Raw genomic sequence first — 26,237 nt, 5'->3', positions numbered from 1 at the left:
CAACTCAGGAAAAGCGTTAATGAGTTGAGTCAGGTGACTCAACTAATCAAACACTAAATAAAATGTGTTGTAAGATGTAGATTGAGGGGGCGTGGTCACACATATTGCGCGCGGGTTGTCCGATTACGGAGAGACGCAGAGAGAGAGAGAGAGAGAGAGAGAGATCCAACCTAAGAAACGGAAAGGTGCGAACAAGCCGTATGTTTTCTTCTCTTATTCCACAGCACTCTTATTGCAATTCAGATGTACAGTGGTCCAAACAACTTAAGCGCGCGGAAATGCTGCGTCAGTGACAGGAATCGTTATTTCTGCTCGTGACATTTTGAGGGTTTAAAAGAGCGGACTTTACCGGATTTATCACCTCTTCTAAAGCGAAAGAACAAAAACCCAAACCCACCAACGTTGTGTTTTTATACTCCTGAGATGTTTTTTGTCATAACCCGTTACATGTAAAGGATTTGTTTTGCTCGTATGAGACAGCGCTTAACCCGTCAGAGGAAGTACAGTACTGTACAGCAGGCAGGAAAGATGCCTGGATGAGCCGCACTGTGGATTTAATGTAACCGAGGAAGAGCGCGAGCTAAGCATTGTTTCAAGCTATTCTCCGACTTGTAGGAATGTTGTAAAAGGAGAAAAGGGAGCAGAGGGACTCAGGAAGAGAGAGAGAGGGGTTTCCAAACGCAGAGGATATTATTATGGCTTTCCCTGCGCTCTGGCTCGTCGTGTTCGCCTTCACCAACTTGCGCCTGACTCACGGGAACAACCGCCATGCCGTGTACTGGAACAGCTCCAATATCCAGTAAGTGGGTCACAACACCTTCACCCTTCGCCCAGTTCTCTTCATGTCTTATTCCATTCACTTCCAGTTGTCAGATCTATCTTAGAGTAAGTTGGCTAAATTGTCACCCACACACACACACACACTCACACCTACTCTCTCTCACACACACACACACACACACACACACACACACACAGCACAAATGCACTTGGTCAAATCATAGTTTGCATAAATGAAATAAATTAAATGTACATGACTGAGTGACACAACCGCCCAACCCCAACCACATGTAATAACACTGTAGTGTCCTATATTTTAGTATTTACTATGGTAAACTGTAGTATAATGTAGTATATTATAGTATTTACTACACTTTGTTAATATTTACTACAACATGCTGTAGAATTAACTAGACTGAATTGATAAACTGTAGTAAATACTGTAGTATACTTGTAGTAAATTGTGGTATATTGTAGTATATTATAGTATTTTACTACACTTTGTTAATGTTATACTGCAGCATACTGTAGAAATGACTATAATGAATTGATAAACAGTGTTTTAAATGTTAAGAGCTACTATAGAATATTATGGGATATACTACAAAAGTATACAACAATCCCCTGTGCTGTGAAGGTTGTCACACTTATTGTAGTACAGTACGGTACAGTTGTAGAAAATTTGCTATATGTTAAAATTTTTATATTACTATAGTGGAGTTACCACAACAAATGACTACATATCACTGCAATTTACTATAGAATCTTTACTAAAACACTATAGTGTTTACTACAGGAATTCTACTACATTTTCTATAGTAAATTTACTCTAAAGTACTATAGTATCTTTTCACATGGGCTTCTTCCTCAAGATCCAAGATCTACCTTCCCGCAGGTTTAATCTCCAACCTAATTCGAACACATCATCTAAGGCAATGATTAGATGGTCAGATCTCCAGGAACAGGGTTGGTGGCCACGAATGAAATCCGTGGTTAAATAATTCATATCCTGTATCGCACTCTATCAGGAGTCATTATTGTTTGACTTTTATAGTTTGTCTTTCATTGCACACCCAGACACACACACACACACACACACACACACACACACACACACACACACACACCTGTTGATGGGGGTGAGGGGGGTATATATTTTAGAAAAACCTTGCCTAATACCCATATCAGATCAGAAAAGGAGACGGTGTTTCAATTAATAATAATTAACTATAAATAAAAGATTTCTATCAGTTTTATGTCACATGACCTACCATTGGGCTACAGCCATGATTCACGACCGGACATTTGGGCTGTGTTCGAATATCCCTACAGAAGGCAAAAAGCAGTACGCCAAAGGAGAAGCATGTCCGAATTCTCAGTATTCATAAGGCGAGAAATACCAGGATGACCTACTGTGTCTGCCTAGATTCTGCAGTATGGAACCAGTGGACACTGCGCTACCCCATAAGGCAACAGGACTGACGAGTTTACAGTGCATCCAGAAAGTATTCACAGCGCTTCACTTTTTCCACATTTTGTTATGTTACAGCCTTATTCCAATATGGATTAAATTCATTATTTTCCTCAAAATTCTACAAACAATACCTCATAATTACAACGTGAAAGAAGTTTGTTTGAAATCTTTGCAAATTTATTAAAAATAAAGAACAAAAAAAGCACATGTACATAAGTATTCACAGCCTTTGCCATGACAATCAAAATTGAGCTCAGGTGCATCCTGTTTCCACTGATAATCCCTGAGATGTTTCTACAACTTGATTGGAGTCCACTTGTGGTAAATTCAGTTGATTGGACATGATTTGGAAAGGCACACACCTGTCTATATAAGGTCCAGTTAACAATACATGTCAGAGCACAAACCAAGCCATGAAGTCCAAGGAATTGTCTGTAGACCTCCGAGACAGGATTGTATCGAGGCACAGATCTGGGGAAGGGTACAGAAACATTTCTGCAGCAATGAAGGTCCCAATGAGCACAGTGGCCTCCATCATCCGTAAATGGAAGAAGTTTGGAACCAGCAGGACTCTTAACCTTGGTACTTCCGGTACTTTCGTTACAAACGGTGCTAACGCTACTGCAGAAAAACAAGTACCGACACGTTTTAAGAATGTTGGTACTGACTTGGTACCGAAGTATCGGTTCTCGTGACATCCCTATTCTGCATGCATAATCTCGCAGACATCGCCTCCCACCGAGACAGCACAGCCAGATTTGCTCTCTTGGACTACAGAGGGCTGTGGCATCATCAGTGTTTGAACTTGTGATCTCTTCACATGCCCCTTTTTAACTTTGATCTCTTTTCTTACTGTTTGAATTTCTGTGTGTGTGTGTGTGTGTAGAATGCATTTTCAATCAACTGTAGTGTGTGGATATTTGTAAATCTCTTTACTCCTGCAGCTGAAGTCTGTGGCATGTTTGAATAGCTGTCACTTTATAATTATGGCTTATTGTATTATGCTTTAAACCGTTGCCAGACAGGATTACTTTCACTGGGTGATGTCTGTAAAACTTTTTTTTTTACATGTCTCCTTTGAGATTAAATTTGTCATGTCAGGATGACATTTAAATGAACGCGAGATGAGCAAGTTGCTTTTCCTTTGGCCCTGGTTGAAAAGTCTCACCCATGGTTATCTGTTGTTTTATATGCATTTGCTGTTTAAATATAGAGAAAATTATTGGGCCATTTATGATACTGTTCATTTATTATAACAAGGAACAGAGGTAAATCAATTTCTAGAAAGCTAAGCATGAAATCGTGGCATATGTGAATATAAGGTGGCTTTCATTACACGGTACATGTCGAACGTCACATGACCAAACCGGAAAACTGGTCTCATAACATCTGCTTTCAGTGTAAATTCGCTAGCCCAAAGGCTAATCTAGCTAGTTTGCACTATTGTAATTATTATTCCGAGTATTGTTTGCATTTTAATACTCATATCTGAATGTTAGTGAGAAGAAAATGTCTTTATCAAAACCGATAAAGTACCAGAAGCGGGAAAATCCTAACAGTGATTTCTGCTGTGTACCTCAATGTGCGACGTCAGGGAAGTTCAATTCCACCGTAAGTTTCCACCGCTTCCCAAAGGATGAAACGTTAAGAAAAATATGGATTCGTAATGTAAGACATGAGAATTTGGTAATTACGGGGACCATGACAGTCTGTAGGCTTTTTGCTTTTCCTCATAGACCTGTGACAGGCAGCCCAGATGCTGACAGCACCAGTCAGCCTGTCTTTATTTGATACTATTGAAAAAATTAACAATGTGTTAATGTGATTTTGTAGATCCATAAATAAGACTAGGTAGTTTATGTTCGTGTTAGCTAGCTAGTGACATATTGTACAGCATTCCCGTTCGTGACTACTACATACCCTTGTAGTCGCATATGTATGAGGACGCATATGATTTAAATCCCTAATCTATCTTCCATAATTCCTAATGGCATCTTGATTAAAACAGCGCCATGGCAGCATAGAACGTACAGAACCGGAAGCGATGCGACCTGTTTTACCAAATACGGACGTTTGTTCCTAACCCCCGTTATAGCCCTTTTAATCAGCCCACAAGGTCACACTCTGATTTCTCCATTTAAAAATTGTTTAATATGGATATGTGTGCCAGATTACTACATAGGAAAAGTAGAAGTGGTCTAAAAACCTTTCTTGTCTATTCCAGTGGATAGACAAAAAAACACCTGTAATTTAGTCTGTCATTTTTAACATTCACGTTCAGGTCTCTAGCGTCCTTCTTTCCCTCACATCTATCTGTCTGTCTATTGATAATCACTACCTATATCTACAGTATATCTAACTGTATCTAACTATCTATTTCTTTGTGTATAATTTATTTTCTTTTACATTCGAATAAACCATACCATACCAAGTCAGTGTTAGTCACAAGCCCAATAAATAGCAGCTGCTTATAGCAGTTGAGGTTATCAGAGAACATCACTATTAATTTGCACTGTGTGCTCCTATGAGCTTGTTTCTGACTTGTGTAGCATTTACAAAAGGCTTTCTGCTGGAAAGGATTATCAGGTATGCAGGAACACATGCACATACATAGATTATGATTTACTGGATGCACGCTGTATAGAAATCTGTGTGAAACAGAAGTCTTGAGAGTCTTTTTCTTCAGTCAGGATAAGTGCTTTAAAATAATGTGTGAATTGACCCAAATTGCAGGTAGTGGAGATGTCTGCTGAGGTCTCGCTTCATGAATACAGATCTTTTATCAGTCCTGGGAGGTTTGATGCCCTGGGCTTCAGACGCTTCTGAGTAAATCTCAAAATCAAGCGATCAGGCTACAACCTCAAGAGGAAGAGGAGGAAAAGCTGGGGGAAATGTTGGGCACACCTCTGGGTGAAACCCTCACTTGCTCCGCCCATGGGTGACTTGCTCAGTCCAGATGGCAGCACTAAGGTGTCCAGCTGTGAAAAATGGGCTGAGTCATGCATTTACATTATTCTTCTCTACAACAATGCAGAGAGAGAGAGAGAAAGACACACAAAAGCTGTGCAAGAAATGTGTATAAAACCTGGCTTACTGAGTCAGTTTAGAATTCATAGTGGAAAGTATGTATAAAACAGTCATTCTTGTAGGTATGGACTGAAATATTTGGCCAGCGAGTATATATATTTTGGTTGCTGACCAAATATTTCAGTATACATTCAAAATGAAATTCAGTTTGTTAATGACTTATTTCTTTGAAATCTGTGATAACAACAATTTCATGGGGAAAGTTACTCATATTCAGTGATGGGGTAAACACATGCTTAAGTTAGTTTTTTTCATGCTCCCCATTTAGATTTTGCAAATCACCTGCTTGTAGTTTGTGTGGATTTCTCCTTAAGTCTGAGACGTGAATTTAATCACACCATGAGCTACTAAATGCTATTTAATCATGGTTTAATTTCACTGTTGGTTGCTGTCAAATAAAAAAAAAATAATGCCAATGTTCTTGTTAATTTGATGTGCTTGCCTGTAAAGAAAATGTGACCACATTTTAAAGGATAAGTTGACTCCACTACTACGCTACTGCAACACAGTTGAAGTGTTGTTTAGAATTTTGTCCATAAAAAAGATAAACACTGAGATAAACATTGACTAGGTTTACATGGACAGCAGTAATCTAATTATTGAGCTTATTCTGAATAAGACAATATTGTGATTAAGGTGTTTACACGAGTTTTACATGTTACACAACATTAACGGCACACGTCATTACATCACCACGCCACGCCGTCTGACGTTCCCTCCAGAATTTCAGGTATCAACATACAGTTTTACTTCGTTATGGTACTGTATACAGTTGTGGGTGTTTCATTTTTAATTTTATGAAAGCTTCAAGTGCAGTTAATCATTTGTCATGCTATACGTGCAAATAGAAGACTGCTTGAAGCTGTGGGCTGCGTCCCAAAACACATATTTACCTACTTTACTGTAGCCGAGATACATGTATTTCACCTACTATATAGCGGGTAGGTATGTGGTTTCGGATGCAGCAGTGCTCTCTTGTTTGCCGTAAAATGGTTGAGCACTGCCGTGTGTGATCGTGTCCCGTCACAAAATGCGGTGAAAACTCCCACACGATGTTAATAGTGTGATTAAGGTGTTTACATTTCTATAATGCACTTCCATAATGCAACTAAAACAGGAATACTCCACATGTCTTAATTTGATTTGTGTTTACTTCGAGTATGACTTTAGTCAGATTAGTCGGATTTTTATTTAAAATTTTTATGAACGCTTCAAGTGCGGTTAGTTATTTGTCATGCTATACGTGCTAATAGACAACTGCTTGATACCGTGGGCTGCATCCCAAACCGTGTACTTACCGTCTATATAGTAGCCGAGATACATGTATTTAAATATGCGGTTTCGGAAAGAACGGTTGAGCACTGCCATGTGTAATCGTGTCCTGTCACAAAATGCGGTGAAAACTCTCACACGACGTTAATAATGTGATTAAGGTGTGTACATGTCTGTAATACACGTCGACAATGTGACTAAAACAGGAGTACTCCATACGTCTTAATTCGATTTGTGTTTAATACAAGTATGACCTTAATCGGATTAAAGTAATTAAAAATGGCTGTTTACATGGTAGTTTCTTAATCAGAGTATTGTCTTAATCGGGTTAATAGTGGATTATTGTTGTCCACGTAAATGCACTGACTGTTTAAATGGTAGTTTCTTAATCAGAGTATCGTCTTAATCTGGTTAATATCGGATTATTGTAAATGTAAATGTACTGTCTGTCTCCTTTAAAGATCCTCTCTCCTCCCAGATATTTACCGTTGATTTTAACAGGACAATACTAGGGGAAGGTGGTCAAAATTGTGCAATGATACAATATCTCACAAAAGTGACTACATCCCTCACATTTTTGTAAATATTTGATTATATCTTTTCATGTGACAACACTGAAGAAATGACATTTTTCTACAATGTAAAGTAGTGAGTGTACACTTTGTGTGGCCACCATTATTTTCCAGCACTGCCTTAACCCTCTTGGGCTTGGAGTTCACCAGAGCGTCACAGGTTTCCACTGGAGTCCTCTTCCACTCCTCCATGATGACATCACAGAGCTGGTGGATATTAGAGACCCTGTGCTCCTCCACCTTCCATTTGAGGATGCCCCACAGATGCTCAATAGGGTTTAGTCCATCACCTTCACCCTCAGCTTCTTTAGCAAGGCAGTGGCCGTCTTGGAGGTGTGTTTGGGGTTGTTATCATGTTGGAATACATGCTGGGATTATGCTCTGCTTCCGTATGTCACAGTACATGTTGGCATTCATGGTTCCCTCAATGAACTGTAGCTCCCCAGTGCCGGCAGCACTCATGCGGCCCCAGACCATGACACTCCCACCACCATGCTTGACTGTAGGCAAGACACACTTGTCTCTGTACTCCTCACGTGGTTGCCGCCACACACACTTGACACCATCTGAACCAAATAAATTTATCTTGGTCTCATCAGACCAAAGGACATGGTTCCAGTAACCCATGTCCTTAGTCTGCTTGTCTTCAGAAATTGCGGGCTTTCTTGTGCCTCATCTTTAGAAGAGGCTTCCTTCTGGGACGACAGCCATGCAGACCAATTTGATGCGGTGTGCAGCGTATGGTCTGAGCACTGACAGGCTGACCCCCCACCCCTTCAACCTCTGCAGCAATGCTGGCAGCACTCATACATCTATTTCCCAAAGACAACCTCTGGATATGACGCTGAACACATGCACTCAACTTCTTTGGTCGACCATGGTGAGGCCTGTTCTGAGTAGAACCTGTCCTGTTAAACCGCTGTATGGTCTTGGCCATCGTGCTTCAGCTCATTTTCGGGGTATTGGAAAACTGATAATAGCCTAGGCCAGAGGTTCCCAAACTTTTCCAGGGCAAGGCCCCACAAATGGCATTAACATTTGACCGAAGCCCCCTTTTTGCAAGATGTCTTTAAAACACATTAAAAATACAGACTTCTGAATATATCCCCCTCTTTTTAAATTAATAATTACGTCTTGCATCTTTACATTACATTAGATTAGGAATTGATTGTGTGTGTGTGGTTGTTTGAGAGTGAGAAAGAGAAAATCATGTATTTATTTATTTTTCACACCAAATTGTTGAGGCCCCCATTTTGAAAACCACTGGCCTAGGCCATCTTTAGTTAGAGCAACAATTCTTTTTTTCAGATTCTCAGAGAGTTCTTTGCCATGAGGTGCCATGTTGAACTTCCAGTGACCAGTATGAGGGAGTGTGAGAGCGATGAAATTTAACACACCTGCTCCCCATTCACACCTGCGACCTTGTAACACTAACAAGTCACATGACACCAGGGAGGGAAAATGGCTAATTGGGCCCAATTTGGACATTTTCACTTAGGGGTGTACTCACTTTTGTTGCCAGAAGTTTAGACATGAATGGCTGTGTGTTGAGTTATTTTGAGGGGACAGCAAATTTACACTGTTACACAAGCTGTACACTCACTACTTTACATTGTAGCAAAGTGTCATTTCTTCAGTGTTGTCACATGAAAAGATATAATCAAATATTTACAAAAATGTGAGGGGTGTACTCACTTTTGTGAGATACTGTATGTCTTTACAGATATTAAACAATATTTGGTGCCTCAAGTTGTTTGATGAACCAGATTTATAAGGATGAGTCTTTATTGGTCACACATATTATAGCACATTGAAATTCTTTTTTCTTTGCATATCCCATCATGTTAGGAAGTTGGGGTCAGAGTGCAGGGTCAGCCATGATACAGTGCCCCTGGAGCAGAGAGGGTTAAGGGCCTTGCTCAAGGGCCCACCAGTGGCAGTTTGGCAATGTTGGAGCTTGAACCCCCGACCTTCCGATCAGTAACCCAGAGCCTTAACTGTCAGGCCACCACTGCCCGGTTTACTTTGTTTGCTAGTCCAGCTTGAGCTTTCTTTGAGCAATGCATGAGCAAACAAATAATGATGAAGAGTAGCTGATTCCTTAGCTGATGTTTCTTCCTCGTTTTGTTTGGCAACGTGGTAGCCTGGTTGACAACACAGAGCGTTGGTACCTAAAAAACCCCAACATCAGTTATATGGAACTGCTGCATTTTACATAACGGACATGGCTTAAACAATGGTTGTTTGCAAAATATGCAAAGGCACAACAAATTTGTTAAGCCACCAAGAAAGCACCCCAAAGAGTATGCTGAAGTCCAGATAACACGGTGAGAACAGCCTAACAGCACTGGAGCCAGAAACAGCGTTGAGGTAAATAAAGGCACTCCTTATGAGAAAACACATGAGTGCTTTTCAAACATTACTGATATTGTGACATTTAACCAGTTCAAGGATGTAATACCTATCAAAATGGTCCAAAACAAGGGTTTTATGTGACTTCTAAAATAGTTGATCTTGTCAGATATTGCAGTCGGAGATGGATGCAAATGCAGATGACTATTTAATAAGGTGCCATACATGGAAATAAAACAATAAGAACATGAACAAGAACGAGGCAAGCATGGGAACAGCACAAGAACATTAAGGGAACACAAACGCTATACAAGGAGTGCTACAAATGTTAGAACTTAAATACTGGTGTTCATTAGACTAACATGACTCGGGTGGCGGGATGTGCAGAAGCTGATGGTTAATGTAGTCTGAGTGCTGAATGCTGAATGCTGACATGAGAGAACCCCCTCTTTAAGGCACTGCTCTTGATTCGTCTACTTTGTTCTCAAGGGCGTCCTGACCTGCCAGGCCAACAGTCCACCCACTTATGTAAAACATCCTAAGTGGGGGAGGGAGGGGGAGCAATAACATCCTCACCAGAGTCATGAGGCAGCATCATGATGTCCGGAATCGAAGTTGATCAGACACGAGAGACCTCGTTGGCCTTGGGTGTGGCTTGTGAGGCCTCTCATTGTCCTCTGACTTTGACATCACTTGGAAGGCTACCTGGTTGAATTCAAGCTAGTGAGGCTGCCCCATTGGCCTCTGGCTATTGAGGACACTCCATTGGCCTCTCACTTGAGTATGACTTGCAAAACCACCCCATCAGCCTCTGGCTTAAGTTGGTCTGGAGAGGCCATCCCGTTGGCCTCTGGCATGAACTGGGTTGGAGACGCTGCCCCTTTGTCCTCTGGCATGAGCTGGGTTGGAGAGGCCACTCTATTATAACACAGGTTGTAACTAGTGGTCATTAGACTTGAACCTGACTGAGGTGCGCATGAACTCATGTGATGTGCAGGGGCTGATGTGTAATGTACAACGATGTACAAGTTGTTCTAACACTGCCATTCCTCAGCTGTACACAGAATGCTGAGAGAAGTCCAATGAAACCAAAACTTATTTTGAAATTGTTCAATAAACGTTATACTCAGCCAATGTATTCAGTATTAACACTTATTTAAATCCTCACTCCCGTCACTCACATTTTTATTTATTGCATTTCCTGTCCATGCTTCATTTCTTTGAAATGGTACTTTGGCCTGTGTCATAGGTTTATTTTAATGTGCTCATTCTATTATCTTATTGATTCTATAATAACAGCTCATTCACATAGACTTGGCAGATGCTCCACATAATCTAAGACTAATAATAATCAAATTAAAAACATCTTACTGAACAAAGAAAAGCATATCATTGGTAATATGGTCACGTTTATGTCAGAAATGTTCAGAAGCTCTGATTAATTGTATTGATTAGTTGACAAAACATGAATATTGACATGGATTTTTATAGATGACATGTTGTTGCTGACTTCACCAGTGAGTTATAACATAAGATTTACAATACTGAAATCGTCGGGGGTAGCAGCAGCACTGTTTCTGTTGTTCCTTCCCTCCACTGTGTGAATTGATTCTGAATTCATCCCTGACTGTTTTCATTCGGCCCAGTTATAACAAATATAAACAAATGTTATTTAAACACTGTTGAGATTTTTTTTTCATTTTGATGAACACAACAAACAGACTGATTGATTTAATTTGCAGTAGCCTTATTGCTTATTATAACAAGCCAGGAAAAATGGGTTAATGACCCTTGAAAGTGTGACTGATAGAAACAAGAGGGCGAGTTGTGCTCACTTCTTTCTGGAAAGAATAACTAAAAACGAGGGAATGCTCATTATATAGTGGTCACATTGGATTTTCTCAGCTTCACAGTCTTCATTTTTGGCATGCATGAGAGTAAAAATGTCTTAAAAATTCTGTAGTGCCATAGAAGTCTCATACGGCACAGACAAATTGTCCGCCAATTCCATCCCTGCGGTTAAGCACAGTGGAAGGCAGCATCATGCTGTGGGGATATTTTTCAGCAGGTCCTAGGAGGCTTGTCAGGATTATGGGAAAGATGAATGCATCTAAGAACACAAAGCTTTTCTTGAGGGCAGTCTGCTGTGGGTAAAGTTTCTGGGCCTCCAATCATTTGCATATTGGTTGATATTGATAATGGTCCATCAATTTTGGTCAGAGCTAATTCCAGCCAACTGGAGAGGGTGAGGGATAGCTTGCATTTCTTCTGAGACATATGAAGACAACCACCATATCTTTTTTTGAAATTCTGTTCATGCTATATCACAGCTGAGCACACTTTGAGGAAAGCACTAACTGCTCTATTTAGCTCACAAACGCCCACAATTACTTAGTGTTGCTCTAATTGGCAGGAGAGAGAAATGCTTCTCAATTAGCTGGTCCAGTTTTGCTCTCTTGGGCTCCCAGTAAGAGAGCCTAATCAGTAGCATTGCTTTTTCTGTTGTGCCACTGAAGAGCCTGAACATCGGATATTTTTTTGCACTGCTCACAAACTGATTATGGATTGTGACACAACACTTCTAAATGTTTGCTATTTTTGTGTGTGTGTGTGTGTGTGTTCTCTGATTTATTTCATTGCAGACTTTTAAAATTTCCTCTACCGATATATACTATATGGCCAAAGGTATGTGGACACCTGACCATTACACTCATATGAGGGTCTTCCCTAAACTGTTGCCACAAAGTTGGAGGCACACAATTGTCTAGAATGTCTGTGTATGCTGTAGCTGGAATATGTATGAATGAGCACAGATCCCTACAGCCACGATCCAAAATCTAGTGGAATGCCTCCAAAGAAGAGTAAAGGAGTGACTAAATATCAAATGGGATGTTGAACAAGAACATAGGTGTGTTTGGTCAGGTGTCCACAAACTTTTGGCTATATAGTGTACAGTACCTAGATCTAGTATACCTAGATGTTTATGTAAATGTCTCCAGTAGTTTGTCTGATTTGAGTCAAATGGGTCTTTCCATAAATGGGAATTTCCATAAGAATGTGTATACCATGATATATAGCCTTAAAAGCCTTTTTTTGACACTCCCACAATGTTCAGTGATGTTTACTCCGGTTATATTACCATACCTGCCAATGTTTACACATTATCCATAGGAGTGCCAAAATTTAACATTGGTGTTATGACAAAAAAAAAAATCAGAAAAGTAGTCTTTTTCTCTTCAGTATGACGGGAGATGTGCCAATTGGCATTTAATCTGCAATGTTTAATGTTAATCTGCAACTCTCCAATATTTACCTGTCTTGAAGCCCCGCCCTCTTCCCCCATCTCACATTAGTAATCTCCTGAATTTGAACTCTCTCTCTAAATTTACATGGTAGAAATTCCTGTCTTTTTTACGATGTCACTACTGGACAATTAATTAGTTTATTGCAGTTAAATCCTTTATCATGAGTAGTGGAAAATAAGTATTACGCAAGCCTAGTACATACTGAGTTCATGTTCATAATGATGGAATCCAAATTGAAATGATATTTCAAAGAAAAAGAAAGCTTAGGGTGAACACATATGATTTAATATACAGTGCAACCTGAATGTATTGGAACAGCAAGGCCGATTTTTTTGTTTTTGCTATACACTGAAGACATTATTTGAGATCAAAAGATGACTATGAGATGATAGATCAGAATCACTTCAGCTCACTTTTATTTCATCCATCCATCCATACATTTCTGTACTGCTTATCCTTACTGGGTCTTGGGGAACCTGGAGCCTATCCCAGGGGGCATGGGGTACAAGGCAGGGGAAACCCTGAGCGGGGTGCCAATCCATTGCAGGGCATACTCACATTCCTACACTACGGACACTTTTTGGACATGCCAATCAGCCTATAATGCATGTCTTTGGACTGTGGGAGGAAACAGGAGTACCTGGAAGAAACCCCCGAAGCATGAGGAGAACATGCAAAATCTTCACACACAGGGCCACAGCAGGAATCAAATCCTCAACCTTGGAAGTGTTAGTCAAACGTGCGAACCACTAAGCCACCATGCCCCATTTTCATTTAAATTCTTTAAAATTCTTTATTTCTATCTTTCAAAAACTGAGCGAAACCCCAAACTAACGGAAATGCAATGGGCTGTCACATGCTTGCGGTTTGTCACCTCATTCCAGGTCAAGATCACTCTCCGTGTGTGGGTGTGATGTTTTTCTTTCTCTCTCTCTCTCTCTCTCTCTCTCTCTTTCTTTCTTTCTTTCTCTCTTTATCTGCAGCTGACGCTCAACGCCTCTGCTTCCACATCCTGAAATTTACATCTAGATATGTTAAACAACTTAGAATATGGCACTATTTGTTTGAACCCACCCATTTTTCAAGTGATCAAAAATATTGGAACATGTGACTGACAGGTGTTTGTTGTTGCCCAGGTGTGCCCTGTTAGATTGATTGTTTAAACAATGAATAGCTCTGAATGTTTACTCTTGGTTTGAGCCCTGGGTTTTGCTTGGGAAGACTGATAATTTTGTTAAAAAGGATAAACCAACATGAAGACCAGAGAGCTGTCTATGGGAGAACTGCAAGCAATTTTGAAGCTGAGAAAAGAGGGAAAATCAACCAGAGCTATTGCAGAAGCACTGGGCATATCCAGCACAGCAATTTTGGAATGTCCTGAAAAAGAAAGAAACCCTTGGTGTACTAACAGCCAGACATGGAACAGGTTGGCCACGGAAAACAACAGCAGTTTATGACAGAAACATTGTCAGTGACAAATCAACAGTCAGTGACATCACCAACAACCTCTACAGGGCAGGGCTGAAGGTATCACAATCCACCATTCGAAGAAGACTTCAAGTACAGAAATATAGACACCATACCTCAAGATGCAGCAAGATCAGCAGGAAGAATCAGATAGCCAGATTGGAATTCACAAAGAAATACAGAGATGAGCCACAAAAGTTCTGGAACCAAAATTAACCTCTACCAAAGTGAAGAAAAGGCCAAAGTGTGGAGAAATAAAGCATCTGGTCATGAGCCAAAACATATCAGCTTATTTCTTATCAATGACTTGAAAGAAAGCAGTCCAAAACATATTCATAAATTATCATGGTTCAGTGAAGGAGCTATACTGCTCGAAGATTTAGCTTAGCCTTTTATGGAATTTTGTGGGTTTCACTAAACATAAATGGGCGGTGTCATGAACTTTTTGTAAATCTTGTAGGAAGAGTTTGTTTGGTTTGGCATACAAAAACATTTACACACTCACAACTTTACTAAAAAATACAGAAATGAAGCTCATTGAGTGCCTTTTCCTGCCAGTTTTTCTGAGGAATAAAGGCAGAATAAGTAAACTCCTGTGAAATTCAAGTCAAGGAGACAAGTTGATGGAAATCACACTGCATCTAGCTTGCCTCAAAGTAAGATGTTGGGGTTTGGAATAATTTCAGTTTCGAGCTCCAGCTACAAAGTGAGGGAAAAAACATGAGCTTGTCCATGTTCACCATTTTGCTAGTGATGAGCTAGCCAGTTAACTGTGATGAACATTTTCCTCCTTGAAACAGAGAACTGTTAGTGTTATGGATTTAACGAGTGAATATGTTCGGTATGTTGATTGATCTAAAGCCGATATTTATATATACTGTACAGCATAACTCGGGTTATGGTAGGAGGCTGCAGCCATATTGACTTGACATCACTTCTGTGACATGCACTCATGGTTGTCAAGTTCTTGTGAATGGTTTTTGTGTGGTTTTTCCTAGTCTGAGGTTGGAAATTATGAGTTATGAGCTGTAGTTGAATGCAGCATAATCCCTACTGCAGTGTTGAGCTCCCTGCGCTTCTTATCATCGGTCGACATTGTTCTGTGATCGAAGAAACAAGGCAGCAATTGCCCTCAGTGTGTCACTGATGAGAAATGAAACTGAGAAGCAGTGCCCTCATTCATGGTAATTATTTCCACGGTGTCTCCACATTTCTCACCTTCTCTCTAATTCAGCACTAACCCCTGAGCAGAAAACACAAGTTGCAATTGATTTCAAACCTCAACTAACAGGGCAGGATGCTTCATGATCCCTCAGAAATCAGTTGGAATCCAGTGGCCACTTTGTTTGTGGATGAATGTTTGATGATGTGATGAACACATTTAATTTTATGCACACACAAATGCATTTTCATTTACATACATGACGTTGTAGGAATGACGCTGTTTGGGTGGATGTGTTTGTGCTGCACGTGTGTCTGAGCAAACATTAATGATTCAAAACATGCTTTTTTATTTGTACGTTGCCTGTGTATCTGTGCGTGTGTGTGTGTCTGCGTAATGATGATGGTGACGAGCATCGCAGTGTGTTAACTCACACAGAGGCCAGATTTTAGATTCTAACCACACTGTGTGTGTGTGTGTGTGTGTGTGTGTGTGTGTGTGTGTAATGATGATGGTGCAGAGCACCGCAGTGTGTTAGGCCAGATTTTAGATTCTAACCACACTGTGTGTGAGAGTGTGTGTGTGTGTGTGTGTGTGTGTGTGTGTGTGTGTGTGTGTGTGTGTGTGTGTGTGTGCACTGAATATCAATGTCCTGCTGTGCTCCATTATTATCTGCCTGAACGTGTATATATCTGTGGACGTGTGTGTGTGTGTGTGTGTGTGTGTGTGTGTGTGTGTGTTTAAACATAGATGTACCTCTTTATACTGATTTGAGACATTTTGAGGCCAGGCATAGACACTGTATGTATTTTTGTTTGTTTGACATACACAGCAGTAGAATCATCTAGACAGAGAAAAAGCAGTGTTTGTAAGAGCATCTGTATGAAAGAATCATGAAATAGAATCAGGATGTTGTGTGTGTGTGGGTGGAAGGACTATGGCATGCATCATGTTGTGTGTGTGTGTGGGGGAGGTAAATTATACACACTAATGTCAGGAAGTCATCCTATTGTTTGTGCTCATCTCTCTCCACCTGCTTCAGAAAAGCGTGAGTAGTTCACCTCTGAATATGCACTTGTGGCATGCGGGGGATATTGTTACTTAATGAGTAATTTAATGTGTGTGTGTGTGTGTGTGTGTGTGTGTGTGTGTGTGTGTGTGTGTATGATTTTTATGCGGCTCTCTGGTATGGCTCAGCCTGTGGTGTAGAGTCAATGAGAAATTCCACTGGAGAAAAAAAGGCAGTGTGTGTGTGTGTGTGCGCATGTGCGTGTGTGTGTATGCACATAGCTTTTTGGTGCATGCATGATAGTGTTTGTAATTTGTTAAGAAATGCATATAAATCATAAATCTGGTTTGCAGCACTCAAGAGTGCCAAATCTCAAGAGACAGGGAGCATAACACATTGGGGGAGGGGGGGAAGGGAGAGAGAGAGAGAGAGAGAGAGAGAGAGAGAGAGAGAGAGCGAGCGCATAGCCAGGAGACACTTAAGATGTATTTGGAGGTGGTAAAAGGACTTAAATTCACATAATGTCAACAGTACAGACAGATGGAGATGCAGATGGGATAAAAAGAGAGGAAGATTGGAAGAATAGGAGGAGTTAAAAATATTAATGCTGTAGAGAGCGCAGGGTCTTCAGCAGCTTTTCTCCAGCTTTTTCTTCCCTGAGCCATTTCCAGGGCATGCTCATAAAGCACAAACATGGTCACACACATGGGCTTCAAGGATTAGTCGACAAAATTGACGATGTGTTGTAGATAGAAAGTCATAATTTTTTTTAATAGACTAAAAAAACTGATTTAACTTGCAACATGTAGCAGGGGTGGACAAATCACTAACCTGGGACAAGCAGATTTCATGCCTGGCATACACATTTTTATTTGTAATTACCTGGAGTATAGCTCCCTTAGGTGTTTTTAAACAAAAAGATGATGGTTGCAAAAAGACCCGAGTAGCCTAGCAACCTGAAGCTACTTTTAGAATCCGGTTGACGAACCTATCAAGAATTTTATTTAGGAATGGAATTGATGTAAGCTAAAATGTGCTCCACTGATTATTACAGATCAACACTAAATGAAAGGAAGTGACATTCAGCTAAACTAACACTTTCAAATGGTGTAACTTTAGAACAGTGGTTTTTAACCTGGGGTTTGCAAGGCAGTAGCAGGGGGGTCATGGGATAACTTTTATTTTAAATGATTGTACACAGAGGTTCACAGAGAAGCCACTGGCTGATATTTGGCTATTTGTGCACGCCAAATACTAAGAACATGGCATAGAAAAAAAACTCTCCTATTCGCATCAACCTATCTCTGTGAGGCTGTTTTTCCAGTACTGGTGTACCCAAAGAACAAGTGTAGAGCCAGACTCATTGTTAAAGATAGTTTGCGTTTTAGACTGGACCGCCTCGCATCTTCTATAAAAGCGCAGCTGTCCCATTGGGTGAGTAGTCCGAAACATTAGGTGAGAGGGTGGATAGCTCATAGAACGGATATCTCATAGAAACTCTGAGCGTTTATACTACTGAAGGCATACAAGGCTCATGATAATTACTACTTTGTTGATTGTGGGTGGGTTCAAGACATAATGTCACGTTAAGGATTTATAGTCATTTCAAAAGCTGGTACAGTACACAGTGAAACAAAACAACGTTCCTCCAGGACCATGGTGCTGCATAAAACAACACAGAACTACATGAGACGAACTAGAACGCTGGTTACTGTCTTAACTGTGGTTCTACAAACTGGACATAGGGCTGTCTAGAAGGCCTCGTTCTCCTGTTGAAATGTCGCCAACTGAATAGATTGATTTGTGAACTGAGCTGGCAGTACCTTGGGCTGGAAAGCTGGGTTCGGCCAAAGTCTAACATGATTATCCTCTGCCCTACACCTGAGACATTGTGGACTCAGTGAGAGAGCATGCAACTCACTGACCCTCCTGTTATGGCCACAAGGAAAGCAGTCTTCATATAAAGCCTCCTAATATCTGCTCGCTCAGTCGGCTCATAGGGTGCTGAACACAAACTCTCTAACACCACCCGCAAATCCCACTGGGTATACACCACCCATTGTCATGGGTTAAGATGCACTGCTCCCTTAAGAAAAGCCACCACTAGCCTATTTGCACCAATCGACACCTGCTCCACAGTATCCCGGTGTGCTGACAGAGCTGTCGTAAGCACCTTAAGAGTGGCTGGGGAATGTCCCGTGTCCACTAAGTAATACCATGCTGATGAGCTCGAGCTAAGAGCCTGATCTGTACACCATGAAACAAACATTTTCCATTTACTGGCATAAGTGCAGCGTGTTAAAGGGGCCCTAGCACTCATGACAGTGTTCCTCACTCCCGCTGAGCATTGGGAGAGCATCGTCTCAACCCCAGAGGCCAGATGCATCACTTCAATCTGTCCGGGGAGGTATGCCACAGCGCCACGTTCATCTGTGACCACAGATCCTTCCGAGCTGGCAGTTGCTGAGGTGGACCAATTGTGAGAGATGACAGAAGGCTGAACCAAGGCACTGCTGGCCAACAGGGAGCCACTAGAATGAGCCTGTGATGCCTCTCCTGTACATGTCTCAGGACGGACCAGAGGAGTGGAACAGGGGGGAAAGGCATAGAGAAGATCAGGCCATTCATGGGCCAGGGCAACCAGCAGGATCTTGTTCATCAGCCTACTGCAGAAGCACTCGTGCTAGCCGCAGACAAGGTAGACACCTTGTACCGCCTTGGTGATTGATTAAAAACACCAATATGGTGTTGTCCTTCCTTATCAGAATGTGTCTCCCTGAGAGTTCCCTCCTGAAATGTCTCAGGGTGAAAAGTACTGCCCACAGCTCCAAAATGTTGATGTGAGATGCACCTAGCTGTGGGGTCCAGCTGCCCTGTATGCCTCGTTGTTGCCAAAGTCACCCATTGAGTGTTGCCTTCCCACCCATTGAGGGAAGTGTCCGTAGTGACTACTTCCCTGCATGCTGGGGGCGGCCCTATTGGTATGCCTCTTTGTAGAAACCTCTCCCTCCTCCAGAGTCTCAGAGAGGTGGCAGAGACTCGTACTAGAGTGCGCTGATTGTGTACTGGTGATAAACATCTGGCTATCAACCAATGTTGTGATTGGCGAGGATGCAAGTCCTAGTTGGGTGACTGATGAGGCCGTTGTGACGTAGGAAGTGGATGAAGGGCAACTTGCAATGAACCTCGAGCCTTGCTAAGGTTCTCTGCAAGGCCTTCTGCCATCTGTGAGGGTGGCCATCACTGACCTGGAGTCCAAGTGCATACCCAGGAAGCACACTTACTGGCATGGGGAGAAGCAGCTCTTCTGAAGGCTTACCTTCAGACCCAAGGCAGCAACTTGATGTAGCAGGTGCTTGCTGAGGTGATCTGGCTCACAGCAGGCAATCATCTAAATATGGGAGAATCAGCATGCCCTCCCACTGAAGAGTTTCCAGTGCCACCTGAATGCACCATGTGGAGACCCAGGGAGAAAGAGACAGGCTGAACGGTAGGTCTCGGTACTGATAGTCTTGTCCTGAAATGTGAACTGCAGGAACGTTCTGTGGTGCAGGGCAATGGGAATATGGAAATATGCATCCTTCAAGTCCACCAAGGTATACCACATTTTGGGTTTGATAGCATCTGCCACCCATAACATGCAGAAAGGAAGACACTTGAGGCTCTTGTTTAAGCGTCTGAGGTCCAGGATGGGCTTGAAGCTCCCATCCTTCATCCGAACAAGGAAATTCTATTTTGAGTAGAATCCCCCGGGGTGGGTCCGGGATCTACTGGCTCTATTGCACCCTTCTCCAGCAGCTTTCGTATGTCCACAGCTAGGGCAAGTGCCTGACAAGGGTCCTAGACCATCGTGGGGTGAGCTAGGATGCTCACTGGGGATCTGTGACAGAATTGAAGACAATAGCCCCTCTTGAGTGTGTTGAGAAGCCACTTGTTGTCTGTAATACCTCTCCAACTCTGTAACTGAGAGGTTGAAAAGTTGCCTAACACAGTCCCTGAACCCCTAGCGATGGCCGGGATACTTCCTATTGGGGGGGGGGGGGGGGGGGGGGTCGTGCTGGTGAGTAGGCATAGGGTGAGCTGGTGTCCTAATATCTAATATGAGAGCCGGGTGCCTCTCCTCTTGATGAATCAGGTCAGGCAGCCTGCTGCAGTGGCCTGCAAGGCTGCCCCTTTCTATGATGTTGTGACATTGCATGGCAAATAGGTATCTGGTGTACAACTAGGCCAGGGTAAATCATAATGGGCTCAATATGCTGAGATCGGGATTCTGCTGCTCTTGCTCTGCTTTCAAGGGCCTCCCGGGCAGCCGTACCAAAGATCCGACCAGGTACTAGTGGTAACTAGTGAAGTTTATGGCATGCTTCTGGAAGCTTGGACTGGGCAATCCACACCTGCTGTCTGGTTGTGTAATAGGTCCAAGAACCTTTCCACTGGAGAATTCCATCAATCCCAAGGCCTGCAGAGAAGTGTCAAGCAGTTCTTGTGCCGTGTTTCTGATGGTCACGTTGTCACGTTGAAGGACCCAACACATGAGGAAGTGGATCCAAATTCAACCTAGCTAGGGTTCTAGTGTGGAAGTGTCAGATATAACAGGTAGTGCAATAGAATAACAATATAATAAAAATGCTGTGAACGTAAACATAACATGCTATGATATAGTATTCAGCAAATTAGCTTAAACCATATATGGACATAGTAGTTATTGGGGTAGCAGCCAGGTAGAGAGTATAGTAGTGACAAGAATTTAAATAGAATATTTTTAATAAATACAGTAGCAGCAAAAATGCAGGAAGTCAATACAGAAATGTGCAAGTGCAAGTGGGATGGTGTTCGGTTGTGTGTGTGTGTGGGTGTGTGTGGCTGGGTTCCTGTTAGTCCAGTCTGAGTCTGATGGCTTCAGGGAAGCCATACACAGTCTGGCTGTGAGGGCTGGAATGCTTTGGTACCTTTTTCCAGACAGCAGGAGGGTGAAGAGTTTGTGTGAGGGGTGTGTGGGGACATCCACAATGCTGATGGCAGCGTGTGGTGTAAATGTCTGTGATTGAGGGAAGAGAGACCCGGATGATCTTCTCAGCTGTCCGTGTTATTATGATGTGAGGATGAGGAGCGGGAGATGGGCTTTTCTCAACCTTCACAGAAAGTAGAGATGGTGCTGGGTTTTTCTTGGCTATGGCGCTGTGAGGGACCAGATGAGGTTCTCTGCCAGGTGAATACCAAGGAAGTTAGCACTCTTGACAATCTCCACAGAGGAGCCGTCGATGTTCAGCTTTCCAGTCAGGTGCTGAGGAATCACTGTGTTGAATGCTGAAATGAAGTCTATGAACAGCATTTGTACGTACGTGTCCTTTTTGTCCAGGTGGGTGAGGGCCAGATGTAGGGTGGTGGTGATGGCATCGTCCATTTAGCAGTTGGGACGATGCACGAATTGCAGGGGGTCCACTGAGGGGGGCAGCAGGGTTTTGATGTGCCTTATGAGGAACCTTTCGTAACACTTCATGATGAAGGGTGTGAGTGCGACAGAATGATAGTAATTGAGGCAGGACACTGAAGACTTCTTCAGCATGGGGACAATGGTCGCTTGTTGAAAATGTCAGTGAGAACATCCACCAGCTGGTCTGCACATCCTCTGTGTACTCTGCCAGGAATAGTGTATGGTCCAGCAGTCTTCCTTGGGTTGACTCTGCATAGAGTTTTCCTCACAGGAGCATGTGATCATGATCTTAAAGACAGTGATGTAATCAATGCATTTCCTGATGTAGCTGGTCACTGATGCCATGTATTCCTCCAAGTTGGAGGAGTTGCTATTTGTTGCACCCTTCCTGAACATGTGCCAGTCAGTATGGTCAAAACAGTCCTGAAGAGCAGAGATGGCTCCTGCTGGTAAGGTTTTCACTTGTTCAAAACTGGTTTGGAGCGTCTGAAGAACGGTCTGTATGCTGAGATTAGCATAACAAAGATGTGGTCTGAGTAGCTGAGGTGGGGCTCCACCCAGTACACTTTGGGGATGTGTGTGTAAACAAGATCCAGCGCATTCACCCGTCTCATTGCAAAGTCCACATGCTGAAAAATAAGTTTAATAATATTATATTTGGTTCAGTGTAGTTGGAATTATTATAGGAAATGCTAGATAAATTAGAATATATTCAAGATTTCTTCACTTGTTAAGATGTAATTTTTTTTGCAGTGAAATCACAGCATGACACTAATATTCCCACACATTACCATAAATGAACTTATAAGCATTTTGGGTATCGCATCTTACGTTAATACTTAACATAGATGAGACTGTTCTAGAAACATGGCTGTTGAGCTGTGCAGGTTGAAAGGACTTGAGGGGACCACTGTGCGCCCTTGCAGTATGTAGATAATATGCCTAGCATATACAGAAAGCATCCTATGGGCTATTAACCTAGGTTATGTGAAAATAAAATATAAGTGTCAGTGATTGTGGTCATGTAAGGCGCCATGGATTGCACACACACAAAGGTATTCGTGAATATGGAGCAGTGAAACGAGTGTGAAGAGTGTGGTGAAGATTTTAAAATTACCACGAAGAAACAATCACTACATGAGTTCTAGTAAACAGCAGACAAAGAACAGTTTATTACAAAACAAACCGTTTCAAATTTTTCTTATTTTCTGTTTGCGCAATGTGAGGTACACATGCTCAGAAAAATCTGTCCATGTGCTCCATCATCCTTTGTTCAAACCTGAGTTTAAAAAGACTCCAGTGATCATGGTTGGCTCATGTCCAGCTCATGCATGGAACGTGCACAAAACATGCTGTTCTCTAACTGGCTGTAACATGAAGCGCTTCCCAATCACTTAGCTGCTAGGACACACCACTTATCTCCTATCTGACCATTGGTATGTGTTACCACATCCTGTGTTTATACCTGGTTCTCATCTAAGAACATACTTCACTGACATGTGTGACATGTGTGACATTCTACACACACATAGACATAGAGGGTATTTCGTATATAATATGTACAAGCTTGGTAAATACATTCCTCTTAATACAATTATACATTCATGGAAATATAATTTTTCCATCACAAGAGAAACTGTTAAGAGTGATAGCACTGCCTGTCTGCAAGCACTGAGACACACACACACACCCACACACACCCACACACACACACTTCCTGTGCTTACTCACCACCATCTAAAGTAAAAGATGGTAAGTAATTAACATTTTTAATTTAATGAAAGTAAAAAAAAAACATGGTCTGAAGTTAGAAAAAGATAATTGGTCATCTTTATTTTATTAGTATTGTGTTTAGATAAACATTTAATTGAAAATGTTTTCTGTGAGTTATTTTGCAACCACCTTTGAAAGCAGTTTGCTATTATTATTGCTATTGTTATTGTTATTATTATTATCATTATTGTTATTATTACTATGCGTGTGAACAATTTGTGGAAATAAAAGAAAAGAAGGTAAAGCAAAGTAAAAAAAAGTAGTATGTAGACTATGTAGTCTGTCTACATAGGCTACTCACTTATACTCTTGTATACATATGCTACTTGATTATAAAAGCATGAAAGATTGCTTGATAGAAAACAAAAACCTAAGCGTGATGCAGAGCTATGGCTTTTTAATAGCAGCACATAGAGAATGTATAAGCATGTAGAACAAAAGCTCCTAATTGTTATAGATGAATATACACTAGCTTTATTGTTAAATGAGACCAGTTTTGTTTAACTTGTGTAATTTCGGTTTGTTCAGTTTGTTTTGTAATGAATAAACCAAGTGATTTGTCTACATGTAGGGTGCTAATTTTTGCAGTCCTAAAAAAATACACCTATGGGTTACTTGTGGCTCTTTCCTGAGGGGTGCAGTGTCTGTGTGGTCCCAGTATTCCTATATTTGCATACAATTCTTTGCACAGATGCTTATGGTTCCTTCAGTTGCTCCTAAGGAGGAACTGAATTTGTAGATTTCCCCTGAGGTCTTGGCAAAGTTGCTTGGATTTTCACATGTCAAAAAAAGGGAAAAAAGGCAGTGCTGTAAAGGTAGGCCCTTAAATACAGTCATAAGAGCACTCCCAATAAATACTAATTATGCCACTGGCCAACCACTAGCTTCTAAAAGCCATTACATTCATTTCTGATATAGTAAATTAAAGCTGAACTAAATCTGTATCTAATCTAATCGATAGTTTTAAAATGAACTCTGATGTGTATAAAGTAGATGCCCTAAATTGACATAACACGGGTATGGTAACATGTAGACTGAGATTGAATATGTTTAGCCTAGGTGTATGTAAACTTTTAACCTTGACTGTTTATATCTGTGGTATGTTCAGACTTACAAAATATATACATTTCTTATGCACTGCAGTGTTTTTATTAGTCTTCATTTTATATTCACTGAAAAGCACCATCATTAAGTGGAGATGACCCCGCACTGATTGTGTCATTTTAATAAAATCTTACTCTGCTTATTTATAACCGTCACCCCACAGCACTCTCTATTACCACTTTCATTTAAACACATAGAGGTGACACACACACACACACACACACACACACACACACACACACACACACACACACACACACACACACACATACACACACACATGCACACGCACACACACACACACACATACACACACACAGGTTATCTAGGTGAGTCAGGGTTGTGAAAGCCCTGTCAGAACCTGTCATAGTCCAGATCCAACCTGTCCACAGGCTGGAGACGACAGCCAACAGAGAGAGAAAGCAAGATTGTGAACCACAGAGACTTGTCCAGATGCTCATTATTGTAAGATGGGAGAAGAATATCCAATCGCTTGGGTCAGGGCTCTGTCACCTACCACCGCTAGCCCACAGGGCCAAGCATAAAGCATGCCAGCGGAGTAAAACAAAGCATGGAAGAATTGAGAAAATATAGAAACTCACCATAAGCTCTATGGTGAAAAAAAGAATGGTGTTGATTTTCAGACTTATAGGGAAAAAAAATAAATAAATACATTTAGGTACTATACAGCCCATTGATGTGCGTCCACTACGAAATATTTTATTAATATCTTATATTATCTTATTATCTTAATAGCCTATTATGAATTATTCTGATGATCACCATTATTTAGCAGTACAGAAAAGTGCTCTTGTATATGAAAGTGAGTAGGTGTGGGTTAGCATAGTGCTTTTCAGTCTTTGGATTTCCTGTTAGGGTGAATGAATGTATCGTGTCATATTGAATTTGCAATGTTCTGCACGTCTTCATGCCGGCAATAGTCAAGCTGGCTTAGGCACATTGTTATGCTAACACAAGTTCACCATTTCACACACTAAAGCTATAGAGAACTTATGTTCTCCATGCAAAAAAGTAATTAACTTTAATTGACTGAGTTTACTGTTATTGCTTTTTCAGGGGATCTGTGCAACAGCTAATCATTATCATTGATTTGTGAGGCTATAATAATTTTATCCCATATTGTTATTGATTTCTTGTCAATGTTATTCAGTTCTACCATCTCCGAAGTCTAGTCTTCACATAGTAATTCACAAAGTACAGCCAAATCCCAAATTGCTTCTTATTCATTTTATATGTGCATGCTGCATGGGTGATAAGATAATGTAAGTTTTCTATCCTACAGAGTGCATTACATGCTCAGTAAAGCTCCATTTGAGACCCATAAACAGTGGAACTATAATAAATTCCTGTCTTAAGTTAGGTATTTAGTAGGGGTGTAACGATACAGTACATTGTGACACAGTGCAGGAGTTCCGCCATTTTATT

At 41.3% G+C, this 26,237-nt stretch overlaps 1 protein-coding gene across 1 annotated transcript in view; it reads left to right on the top strand.

Moving 5' to 3' along the window:
- Positions 1-124: 124 nt before the first annotated feature.
- Positions 125-26,237, top strand: part of efna3a (ephrin-A3a) — a 91,695-nt gene continuing 65,582 nt past the window's right edge. The window contains exon 1 of the mRNA XM_017480757.3: positions 125-799. Coding sequence (XP_017336246.1) covers positions 696-799 — 104 coding nt within the window. The 5' untranslated portion in view covers positions 125-695. The remainder of the gene's footprint in view (positions 800-26,237) is intronic.

Source organism: Ictalurus punctatus, chromosome 12 (assembly GCF_001660625.3).
Source record: "Ictalurus punctatus breed USDA103 chromosome 12, Coco_2.0, whole genome shotgun sequence".
In the NCBI taxonomy this organism is placed as follows: domain Eukaryota; kingdom Metazoa; phylum Chordata; class Actinopteri; order Siluriformes; family Ictaluridae; genus Ictalurus; species Ictalurus punctatus.
This window is presented reverse-complemented; position numbering and strand designations above follow the sequence as displayed.